We start from the raw sequence: 12,562 nt of genomic DNA on the forward strand, positions 1-12,562 counted from the left end.
ATACTTTGTACAAATTTCTTTTGCAGAAATACAAAATGACTGAAAGACATAAAAAGATTTGAAACTCTAAAGATGGCCATGCAGCACTTTGTTAATCTATGCTGTTTGTCCCATTATGTACTGTTGTGATTCTTGCTCTCTGCCAGGATCAAAGTCATAGATACTCTGGGAATGGCAATTTCACCTAGACTGTGACACCCTTTGGCTCTAAACACAAGTTTTATACACTCTGGTGCTTACACCAAGAGCTTACATAGTATTTAAGGATTTTGTGGGTCTTGTAGTTCTGGACTCAGGGGTGAAATTCATCCAGTGTACTTAGCAGGTTTTTCCATAGCTCTTCAACAGCACTTTCCTTCTGAGGATACACAGTGATTTGCATTAATTAATTCCCATAAAGCCCTATGAGGCAGATAAATGTTAAGTGTCCCTGTGTTAGTACATACGAGAAACATGAGACCTGAGTGCCTTATCATTCATGCTGTTCACTGTATTTGCTCCCAGAAATGACTAAATGCCATGAGACAGAGGAAATCCCCTTTCCCCCCCACCCTAATTCTGTTGTTTTCCTTGGACCTGGAATTCTTTGAGGGCAGCAGAGATAAGGCTGGGCTTCAAGCTGCAGTGTGTGAAATTCAAGCTACACAAATTGCAAAAGTGAAGGAGCCTTGGTGTATTTGTTGCTGGTTTTGGGGGCAAAGGCCAGGCCCTTTATGCAACCTGTGAGTTACTTGCTCTGTGTTCCAGCATCCCATTGGAAAGGTAGCTCGGGCTGCCAAAGTAGGAAACACCCCTGAAAGTCAGGCATACCTGTCGGCTAGCTACCAAGAGCAACAGGGCTAGACAGCAAGTGGAGACAGAAGAATTTCTTGAAGAAATAGCCCCAGCTTGGTCTCACCCATCTCACTTGAAGAAAACCATAGTCTTTTGAAAGACCAATGGATGGTCTAAATCTTAGTGCTTTCCTCTCAGAAGCTTTAGTCAGGGTAGCACAAACAGGACCTAAAGTGACTTTCCCAGTTTGCTAATTAACCTTAAGAGCAATTTATAGCATGGGGCTAGTGACACTGGAAAAGGAGGCTTGCCCCTTTTGAGGGCAAACGGCAGCTTTGTGAGAGACGGTAAAGTAGCTGAATTTTCATGCCAACAGTATTGGCTCAGAGACATAGTTCCACATTTTTTGAGACATACTAGACCTAAGATTATCCAAATGCTTTTCTAAATATATTCTGACAAGTTTATCTATGGTTATATGCCTCCCAGCCTTTGGTGCACAGCACATAACCTAATGTAACAGTTCTAATTATGGTACTGATCAGACCAACCAGAAATTTTTAAGACATGAAAACTAGACTAATTCTTTAGTTTCAAACACAGTGAGGTCAAATATGTGGTGTAAATGATAACAAAAAGATAACAAAATGAGAGGCATGTTAGGTCTGTGCCAGACAGACTTCTGTTGTTACCTTAACAAGTCTGTATACTTCAGGCATTGTTTGTGTTTCTACTGTGTCAGGAGATTTTATTCTTTAGTTTGAGGGTTCTCTCTGAATGGGGGAGGGAAACGTTGCCACCGCTGTGAACAAGAAACATTTCTTTCTGACATATTAAGCATTAAGAGGATTATGTAAAGACAAGGCATATTGCAGAAGGAGATGTTCTTAATATAGCTTTTACCATGAACTCACAACCTGCCAAAAATTTAGGAGAGTTAAAAAAACCTATTGCTTTGACAATCTTTTCATTTTTAAAAAAATCATTTTGTAAAAAGATTAAGGAATGAATCCACTGTTATTCACATAAAATTCAAACTTTCCTGCTTAAAATCATGAATCATTTAATGTCACATCTGTGTGATAACTAGGCAGATGCCATTAATCCAAGTCATTTTGTAAATTCCAATTTCATTTGCATTAAAACCTACTACTAAGTCAGTGAATAGCATATACTGTACATGCATTAAGGCTGGTGACTACTAAAGTCTCTTGGGTAGATAAACTAAGTACAGATTAGCCAGGTCTAAGTGTATGTCCTCATCTGGGGAAGAAAAGATATCCTGACATTTCAGATTTGAATCAGTAGCCATGAAAAATGGTTGAACATTTGTATTACAAAAGAGATACTATGGCACAGTCCCAAATGTGCATTTCATATAAATTAATTAGCTACACAAATTATTTTGACAACAGCTACTGCACTTCTTAGGTGATATGGCTGCTCAGTGATGAGTACTTGATGATCAATGTTAGGCACTAGTAATATCCTTCATGCTGAGTGACTTTTATTACTATTTAGATTTACAGTATATACATATGTGTTTGTATCTACACTTAGGGCTTGATCCTCTTAACCTCCTTTACCTAAGGTCTTCTGTTCACTATAATCTCTTCCTTTGGAGCTCTGGTATTTGAGCAAAGGAAATAGGCAAACAACGGGTTTGGGTATCCTGCCACGTGACAGGAAGGACTGTGCCTGGCTTTTGACCATACTTGAACCTCTGCATATGCTTTGTTCTTACCTGACACTCATGCCACCATGCCATACTATAAGGCTTTAAGGCCAAGGGCTCTGCATGGTCTTGCTGTCTGTGAGGATCCTATAGGTCATTCTGGATTTGTCAAGCCTACCTGCCATATACAGTTCCTTTGCATCCATTCCCATTGCTGTATGAACTCTTACTGATCCAGAAGCCTCTGTTTGTAAGCAAACCTCTTCCTCCAGGCATAATCCTTCTGGATTTGTACAGAATGACTTCTTACTTTTCCAAAATTGAACCTGAATGTTGCTATGGCTAAAGAAGCCTGATTGTTCCTGGACTTTTACAGCAAATCAAAATAAGTCAGTGTATTTCATGGAACTGCAAAAAAGGACAGTCTTCTCTGGTCCCATCCAGAAAACACACAGAGCATCTTTGACTCACAGTGTGATATGCCTAAGACTGTTCAAGTTCTTAAAGTGGTGCTCATGCTTAACTGGACCAGACCTAAAGTCACATACACTTTTGCAGACCAGGCCCTAAGAAGATGAAATTAAGTATTTGTTGTCACGGTGCCGCATTAAGACATCCAATCATCAGCAACCCTACAGAGCAAATAGCCTGCACAGAAGAGTATTCTAAATAAGCTCGCTAAAATAGTACAGCTGCAAGAAACCCTATGGAGAGAAGGCCAAAGTCTTTAATCCACTCATCCTGTGGCACCACCAGAAATTAAGGCTCAGTGTGCTCATCAGACGACACAGATGACGCCAGCACAAAAACAAAAAATCAGTAAGACTTCCATGGAAGCAATAGGTATTTTAGCTGAAATAACTCAATATAAGAGCAATGTACAGGAAAGGACAATCATCTACAGAGATGCTTAGTACTTGGAGATGTTACAACAGAACACCATTAATTCTTGCATTTCTTTGACGTTTCTTGACATATTATATCCATACAAAGAGTTCATCATGATTAAGAAAAATATCCAATCTTAGTAAAATAAACATGCTTCAAAGTTCCATATTTGAAACTCAAATGCCACATGTGCAATAAAACTAAACTCCATTTAAGGCAAGTAATATACGTTACTTCTAAAATTTCTCAACATTAAATACCAGAAAGGGCTCCCACACCCCCCAACTTATCATAGGCACCGTCAAAGAAAACAGAAGCTAATCTAGCTGGAGTTTCACTTTCCTGATCTGAGGAGAATTCCTGCAATACCTGTGGATGGCACTGAAGCAGCTGACAGAATCCGTTGCTACTAGTGTAGCAACTCCTGACAGACTTCCACAGCCGGAGATCAGGCAAGCGATAAACAGAAAGGCACCAATCGAGTTCTCCACGAAACTTGTGACGAAACAAATTGTGTTCCTTCTGGGCTGGGTGACAGCCAGGGCTAAGGGTGGCGGCAGGACTCAGAGGTCATCTATTTTGTCATTTAAAGGCAAGTACACGTTCTCTCCTAAAGCAGGCCACATTGTAACACTCAAGTCCATGCTAAGAGGTGGCCACAGCTACAGGCATTCTCCTGGGGGAAGTATCTGAGCACCGATGGGCACATAAATATTGGCCCAGGATGGCTTGGGGCTGAGCAGTTCCTTGGTGGCTGCTTCAGAGAACACAGTGAATGCTGAGTCTGAGCAATAGCTGGAGTTATGGCAAGCAGCCTTGGCAGAAAAACACAGCTACGTGGGGCTCAGTGTGCTCATAAGCCCACTCTTTACCATGGGGTACATGGAGTCTGTGCTACCAAAGACATTTGACTGAGAAATTGTGCCATATTGTTTGGTATCTTTTCTTCAAAATGCAGCTCTTCAAAAATGGGGGATGGAAAAATAAAGGCAGCAAGTACCAATTAATCAACTATTTGTAACAGTGGCTACTTCTACTTGTATCTTCAATTGAAAGTGTCTTTTGTACTCACATTTTCTTAATGTGTAAGCAAATTAGATTAGAAAATAACAGTAAAAGGGTTCAACTAATGCCTTGGATAAGAGCGGTCAATTGAAAGTCACTGGAGCTGCTGATTTGAGTAAAGGGAGCAAATCTGATTGCAAAAGAAAATATTTCCAATATAGGAAAAAAACACCTAAATATGTGAAAATCACTGAAAATGAACAAAAATGCACTAAGTGCAAGCGCAGTTGATATGAACTGGCCTTGACCTCATCTGACCTAAATTAAACTCCAATTATTGTGGGATTAGTTCTCTGGCATGAAAAACACAGCCTGTCAATGGGAACCGAAAACATCCCATAAATCAAGAAACGTTAAAGCCTAGTTGAGGATTATGCGTGAAGAGTGAGAGGATTATGATAGGAAACAGTTCTTAGCCTGATGAGCAGCAAACTCAGCTTCCCAGATAAAGGAAATTGCATGTAATGCTCCCATACAGCCTGCAAGAAAATGTTGCAAGCTTCTGCTAGATGAAAAAGATATGAAAGTAAAAATCTGCAGGATGAAGCCTTCCCATGCAAAGCCAACAACTGTTATAAATATCTGTCTCTCTGTGTGTGCAGCCGAAATTAACACATTTTCCTTCCTAAGTGGAATACTGTTTGCCATATTTTTTCCTTATCTATTTACTGTCAGTAACAGAATGCAATTTTCCACCATCTCTTTTAAGTTCTTCCTACCAGCACATCTGTTTTCAGGCCTTCTTTTTGCTTGATACTGTAGGTTGCACTGTTGGTGAGGAGCTGAACGAGACGTAAAGTTATTTAAAAAGACAGGAGATTAAAAAATGCATGCAATTTGTTGAAACTTATTGCACATGAAGGAAAGCTGTCTTTCTCCGACTTAATGCGGACTACACACCTCCTCTCTGTGCTCCAGTGGAGAAGTAACAGGGAGATGGCACATTAATATGGAACATCTGTGACATATCCTTGCTTGCAGTAAAAATTCTCCATGTCTACAATTTGCCCTCATTCATTCCAGTTCAGGAAAGCCCTTGTGTATGTGCTTAAGCTCTGCTGAAGTCATCAGGATTTCAGTACAAGCTTAAAGTTAAGAATCTATTGTGAGCTTTCCTGAATAGGGATCTGTGCTTATTGCACTTGGTTCATTCAACCCATAAGATTTTGGTTTCTGAGTTTTTCAGTACAAGAATAGAAAGGGTATGTTTGTGCATTAAGATCAGTTCTTTATAGTATTTCTAGTGTATGAAAATGCTTGGAGAGTGATACAGAACAATTCATTCTGAAGAGACATCATTGTATATTGTACCTCTGCGCACATACATGTCTACACTCAGAAGAATTTTGCTCAATATCGAAGAAATATTCACCTTTGTTTGGATCAATGCTGTAGCTGACTATTTCTGTAGCACAGTGTCCAGAATAACTGAATTATCCATGAAAGGGATACTGTCCATGTGAATGGCACACAGTCATTATGACAAGTGAGCGCTGTTCCGCACCCAGTGAAGTCCTTGTTGAGTGTACTGAACTAAATGCTCCATACTGCTGTGCAAGGTGATAGGTCCCATCAATGCATCCAAGTCGTTAAAAAAATCTGCAGGGGAAAAAAAAATTGCAGGAATTCAGCATCAGAAGAGTGAATCTTTATTTGCTATTTGTCACCCTTTAACAGATTTTATTCTCTTGCAAATTGAGTCAGGCTGAACATTCCATGGGAATGAAAGTTTAGTGCTGGTGAGATTAATTTTAAAGCCCTGTGGTTCATGATGTTACAGGCTGATGCACAACAATTTTCTTTTTAACAAACAAAGCAGTGAGTTCTTCAGCTTAGCTTTTCATTAATTTCCACTGTGTCTTGATAAAGCAAACAGACTCTGGGCAAGATTTATTCTGAGATTGAGGACAAGTAGATCAAAAAGCCCACACACAATTGTCCAATGACACATTTGTGATATGCTATTTACTTAAGCTACCATGACAGAGAAATAGAGGCCTGTACAACATGGCCAACCCAGCCTACAGAGTAATTTGGCTAACTAGCCAGTCAGGACTTAGAATCACAGAATGGTTTGGGTTGGAAGGGACCTTTAAGGATCAGCCAGTTCTAACCCCTGTGCCATGGATAGGGACAATTCAGTTGTCTACTCAGAGGCATGCAGTGCCCATTTGAGATGCTCTCAGGGAGTTGATACGTACAGCCTGCATTGGCAGATCTAACACAGGATGTGCAGGAGAGTTCTGGAGTGGCAGTTCAGGTAAGGATACCTCAGTGAATTGTATCCCTGTCTCCTTTTCAGGGTGGACTAAACAGCACTCTGAACTGTTGTTTGTACTGAACAAAGCTCCATCAGCTGCAGTGGGAGACAAGCCCCCCAGCTCATATCTACATACCTTCACTTAGGTACCTTTGTTTTGACTTGGATCTTGCCCTTCTCCCTGCCTTAAATATAAAAATTAGCCTGAAAACTAAGGAATACTTCACCATCAAGTCAGATGCTGAAGCATTTGCTTGTGGGAACCAGTTCACCTGAAAGAAGTTTGCTGCAGGCACCTTGTTCCAATCTGTGTCTGCTACAGATGGGGAAGGGCTAGGGGCTGTTCATTCCTTCTGCAGAAAGGAGGCGTGCTCCTGCTTTTTGATGTGGTCTGGCTAAACACATCCCATGCAGCTCCATGACTTTGGGGGCAGGAAGCTGTCTTACCTCCCACAAACCTTCCTCTCTAGAATGCACAGATGGCAGGAAGTGCTACTCACAGCCAAATCTGTGACCTGTCTGTCACAAGTCCTGGATCAGCTCTTCTGAGCAAGACAGCTATCAAAATTGCCTTTTTGGGCTGTTTGGGAACAAACTAGGAGCAGACTGAAGAAAGAAATAATCTCTGCAGTCCTACTTTGCAGGTAGGTTTCATATCAAAATAGTTATTTTCCTGATCCAAATCATGTGACAGTCTTCTAGAATAGTCCACTGCCTTGCCTCGCTCACCTCTGTTTTCCTTGGCCAGGTTGTCAGCCATCTCCCAGTAGTCATAGCTGTGCAGGATGCTGTTGGTGATGCTGACGTGGTTGGCGGCCATCTGATGAATGCGCTGTGGGATGCTGATGATAGGAGATGGGGAAGGGGCCCCTGTGCTCCCCTGGGATCCTACAGAACTGACAGGAGAAGGGCTAGGGGACATAGGTGATGGAGTTCCTGTGCTCCTAGAAACCAGTGTTAATACAGTTATTTAAAAAGTGTTGGGATTAAAAACACAAGAGTATCAGAACATACCACAGATAAAAATAGATGATTTCTAACTGCCAATCTGATATAAATTTCTGTGCAACTTACTTTCCACTGGCACCCCAAGGAGATGGGTTCTGGGCAGCTTTTGATGAATTCTGGAAAGGAAAGAGTAATTCACAATGTATATAATTTATATAATACTACAAAATGAAAACATTAAAGAATATAAAAGTACAGAAATGTAAAGAAAGTGATGCAATTGCATCTCATGAAGTAATAAACCCAGTCAGCCTAGTTTGATGTTATGATGAAGCAGGGCTGCAGAACAGACTTGAAACATAATCTTTTCAACACCCTGGCATAGGGGCTTATTAGAAAAACATTAGGTGAAATGGAAACTTTTCACAGAAGTCCTGGGAATTTAGAAAAAAAAAAGTGCTGCAGGAGTCTTTGTAAAGTTTATCTTGGAATTTCTTGTGATGAAGAAAATCAGAAAGATTTCCTCCCACTCTCCTGCCCACAGTGACAAATGTCATTCCCCTAGGACTTGCAAGACTGTGTAAATCTCCTCACGCTAGCATCCATAGGGATGTAAATCTGAGGATCTGCAGCTCAGGTGGGTGTTTTAACCACCAGGCTCAAAAATCTTGCTCATGATTGCTCCTTGTGGAGCTGTTCCCCTTAGTCCAAACATGGCAGCATTCACAAGGTCAGAGAGACTGCCCATGTAGATTGGTGGTTTTCATAGCTGAAGGATTCCCCAGAGAACCACAGAAGGGGCCATTTGATCATTCAGTGTGGTCTTGTATACCTGGAGTTGCTAAGACTCTCTCTGGTATACTGTGCTTAGGCTAAAGAATTTAATTGCTTGAGGAGAGACTTCCTTGTACAACCACTGTATTTACAAAGCAGGAGAAATTCAGGTGCCAGCAGTAACGGAGACTGGATAAGTAATTTTATCATTTTAAAATTATTTTAGTAGTTAAAACTCCAGTAGCTGGAGGGAATTCAGTCACTGGTTCCTGACCATTTGACCTGGGTTAAAATTCCACCTCTATCCCAAGTGACTGATTTAGTCCTAGGCCTGTGAGAAAAAAGTCTAAGAAACCAAGCTTTTCTAGTCCATGCCATCCATGGCCTCACATTCATCAATAGTCAGCCTGATCCTTCAGAGGAAAGCAACCTCCCTGTGCTCTCCCCTGAAGCTGAACCTGCAAGTAACTGTGTGCTGGAGAACAGCCCTCTCTTCCTGACATCCATGTGAGACCAGACGAAGCCCTACAGCTTGAGATGTGTTTATGGATACTGCTTTAAATGCAAGGCTGTAGGTGTTGTAAACTGCAGGAGTTACAAGCAGTACCAGCAGTACAAAACAACTTGGTCTCTCATGGCTTAGGAAGGAAAATGGTAAACAAGGGGCTTCAGATGTTCACTGATTTCAAGGCCAGGAGTAATCCTGCAGTGCACACAATGCAATGTCTGCAATGTCTGTTTCCCACCAATCATGGCACTTCTGAAAGAAGCTAAATTACTTTAAAAATTTACCTTATTTTATTCCTTCTAAAAAGGACAGATAGCCATATAGAAATTCTTAGACACTATTTATCCTCCTCGTTTTTCTGTGTCCTGTTCTATGTTTAGCAGGCCTCACAATTAGGAAAAAAAAATGCTGTTTCACAGTTTCAAGATTGAATCTTCCTAGCTTCAGTGTTATCTTTTGGATTTTGTTGGTCCAAAGCCAGCAAAACTACATGTAATCTGCAAATTATCAGCTCTGTTTCCGTTTCCACATACACAATGATCTCTTAACTCATTCAGCACTAAACTGGACACATCCCCTAAGCCTCTCTTTAAAAAACTTTGTTTTCTTTTTAATGTGTCTTCTGAACTGCCTCTTGGGTTTCCACATCTATTATGTGCACCCCAACACTGGCTGTATTTAGCAGTGATCATGCCAGTGTTGTGTGTACCCTGCCATTCTTCCTGCATTTTGACACTGGGTCTTCTAATGTCCCAGGTATGTGACGTGAAAAATAAGCTTTGGAATGACCCACAAGGGCTCTTCCTTCAGAGAGTTTTTTTTTTGTTTTTTTTTTTTTTTTTTTTTTTTTGTTTTTTTTTTTTTTTTTTTTTTTTTTTTTGTTTTTTTTTTTTTTTCTTTTGACAGGAAAAGCTAAGGTGTGAAAAGAGAAAAAAGAAAAATTTCTCATTTACCATTTTAAATAGAACCAACCTGGGATGGGAATCCTCAGCATTTGATCCTGCTACTGAATAGATTTTTTCCCCTTTCTTTTCTGATCTCTCTCAGAACTACTTGTCTTCATCTTTCTAGTGTAATAGAAACTGAGTGCCTGTTGTTTACTTACAGAGCTGGAAGCAGGAAAATTTGAAAATTGGAGCACATTTATCCACATTACAGTGGATACTTCCACTGTAAATGTAACCAAACTCTACCTTACTGTACAACTTCCCACACACCTTTTTTCTCATGTTTTAGGTATATTGCTTCAGTTGCCTCTCAGTTCTGCACCAGAAGGGTGGGGGTAAGGATTCTAAAGAGTATAATGTTGTAAGGGACTACCTCTTATCCCACTTTCCCTACTGCAACCCATTCTCCTGGTTTCTTTATTCTCTCATATGTGCCCCTGAATATCTGTGCCTTCTTTTTAATTCTCTGCTGCATTTTTTTTTCCTATAATGGAAATAAAACATCTAAAGGAGATTTAAAGAATCTAAAAGAAAAGTATGTCTATTTTTCCCTGCAAATGTGTGATTTAAAATCATTCTCTGATTGATAATATATGAGGAAGTTCTTAATGCAGTCAGCATTTCATGTCACTTGGTTTTGAAAGCTTTTAGATACCAAATGTGAAAGGAGTGGAGAACTGGCTTGTTTTCCACAGAAAATTACAGCAAATGGGTGTTTTTTTCCATTTTTGCTTTTAAAGGTGAGAATACTTTTTAATGTGAAGCTATGCTATTGTGTCAGCAGGAGCTCTGCGAAGAAACAAACTCTTCTTGGCTACAGTAGAGTGTAAGTCCATATTATGTTTGCTATGAAACAGTCTCTGTCTGCTAGCAGGAGACATTTTACATGGTTGAGAGCTGTTCTTAATATAGCTATTCTCTGAACTGGTCAAGAAAAATAAAGCACTTCAATAGGCACATATTTCTTTCCCCTGAAATCAAGTAATTGTTAGAGAAACATAACGTGTTGAATTATATACTGCTAAAGTTTTGAAGCAATTACATTGACTTCAATTTCCATTTGACAATAACAGATCTGTCAATTCCCATCCCTGTCTTCACGTGTTCAGAATTTGGTCATAAGCATTCGTGCTTGTATTTGAATTTTTTTATTAACAAAATGTCAGAGGATGGATGTTTTTCATTTCAAGGTTCTTCTGTCCACAAAAAACCCCAACAGATGAGCCCTGTGTTCAAAGACAAATGGCTGTTCAGGTCCCGCAAAGCAGTTTGTCTTAGAACACTTGTATGTTCATTTTTTTAATTTTTTTTTTTTTTTAATTTAGGAAGATAAAGGCTAATTTTTGTGTTTGTACATCACATGCTGGATGGATTGACTGCAAGAAGTTTTACTTTGTCAGAAATGAAAACTGGAAACAGTAACAGGTGAAGTAAAGCAGGAAGGGGAAGCCAAGAGTGCCATGTCAAGTACGTGGCAGGGGGTCTGTCTGCCCTCTGATGCTTCTGTAGAACTCGTGCTGAACTCAGCGTGGGCTGTCTGACAGTGCCCTGGGTAAGATGTCCCACTGCACTACTACTGATGCTGCTGAGTGGAAGGCCTGCATCTGAGGACTAATCTAGATCAAAGTCGTCAACTCATGGGAAGTGTAATCCCAAAGGCGGTTCTTAGAGCAAAATCTGCAAAACCTATTCACAACAGAGCTGCATAGCACTAGACAATGGACCAAGAATAATCTGAAAATACCTGTTTGTTAGTATAGCACATTTATCACCCTTTGTGAAGAGTCACAGTGTGTATTTTTCAAAGAGGGACCCTTGTGAAGATAACTGAACTAACTAGAGCTCAGATGTTGCCACGAGTGTCTGTGGTAAAACAGACAGGGGAAAAACTAATCCCAGCACAGCTACCGGTCTAGTAAGATGCTGTATCTCCTGTAAAGGCACATTGATCTAAAAACATGCCATAAATAATGCACCTTGAAATACTCAATAAGCGCTTTTGAATACTTGACCGCGTGGTCTCTCTTGAGTCGGAACATCCTCCAGTACAGAAGCGCCAGGCAGCGGTAACTGGAATACAAGGGAGAGCAGAAAGTAAAGGGTGACTCCTGAACAGAAATCCCACTGAGTATCTTAAATCCTCAAACTAATACAGAGTGCAAGGCTGACAGCACCTTGCTTACAGTTTTTATCACCATTTGTTGGCAGTACTTCACACTTTGCCATGGATTCGTGAGCAGGGCTAGGTACTACAGCCAGGGCAGGTCATACTGACAAATGCTACCAGTGAGGTACTAAACAAACCATACTCAGAAGGGTCTGGGCTCCCAGGCCTTCCTTCTGGCTTGAAGTTTGCACACTTGATCAAAAGTCTCTCCCATGAAAAGAGATATCCTGGAACTCAACATATAATTTTTTTTCTTTTTAAATTTACTTGCAAACGTATAAACAACTTTTTGAGATATTTTGGGACTTTATTGCAATAGCCTGGATATAGTGAACTCGAGTTATAGTGGATGTATTTTGTACAGGTCTCTTCCAGCAGCTGGAGATGGCTGGGATAAAGGGAAACCTTGGATATGGCACAGATTTCAGTGGCCAAGCTTCACTGTAGGAAACCAGAACAGAGACTGTGTTGGAGCCTGGAGGCTATTCCCAGGCTACTTGCCTAATTTGGTCCCCAAAGGAAATCAGGCAGTGGGTTGAAAAACTCAATGTGCTGT

General features: G+C 40.4%; 1 protein-coding gene across 3 annotated transcripts in view; it reads right to left on the reverse strand.

The window, feature by feature from the left end:
• Positions 1-1,281: 1,281 nt before the first annotated feature.
• The window catches only part of AFF3 (ALF transcription elongation factor 3), a 321,802-nt gene continuing 310,521 nt past the window's right edge, over positions 1,282-12,562 (reverse strand). For 2 of the 3 annotated variants that reach the window (XM_068182739.1, XM_068182738.1), the window contains exons 18-21: positions 11,816-11,909; positions 7,737-7,786; positions 7,392-7,606; positions 1,282-6,001 (exon numbers count right to left, since the gene is read on the reverse strand). In XM_068182739.1, the coding sequence (XP_068038840.1) occupies positions 5,880-6,001; positions 7,392-7,606; positions 7,737-7,786; positions 11,816-11,909 (481 nt within the window). In that variant the 3' untranslated portion in view covers positions 1,282-5,879. The remainder of the gene's footprint in view (positions 6,002-7,391; positions 7,607-7,736; positions 7,787-11,815; positions 11,910-12,562) is intronic. The other variant, XR_010996658.1, reaches the window with a different exon arrangement.

Source organism: Anomalospiza imberbis, chromosome 2 (assembly GCF_031753505.1).
Source record: "Anomalospiza imberbis isolate Cuckoo-Finch-1a 21T00152 chromosome 2, ASM3175350v1, whole genome shotgun sequence".
NCBI lineage: Eukaryota > Metazoa > Chordata > Aves > Passeriformes > Viduidae > Anomalospiza > Anomalospiza imberbis.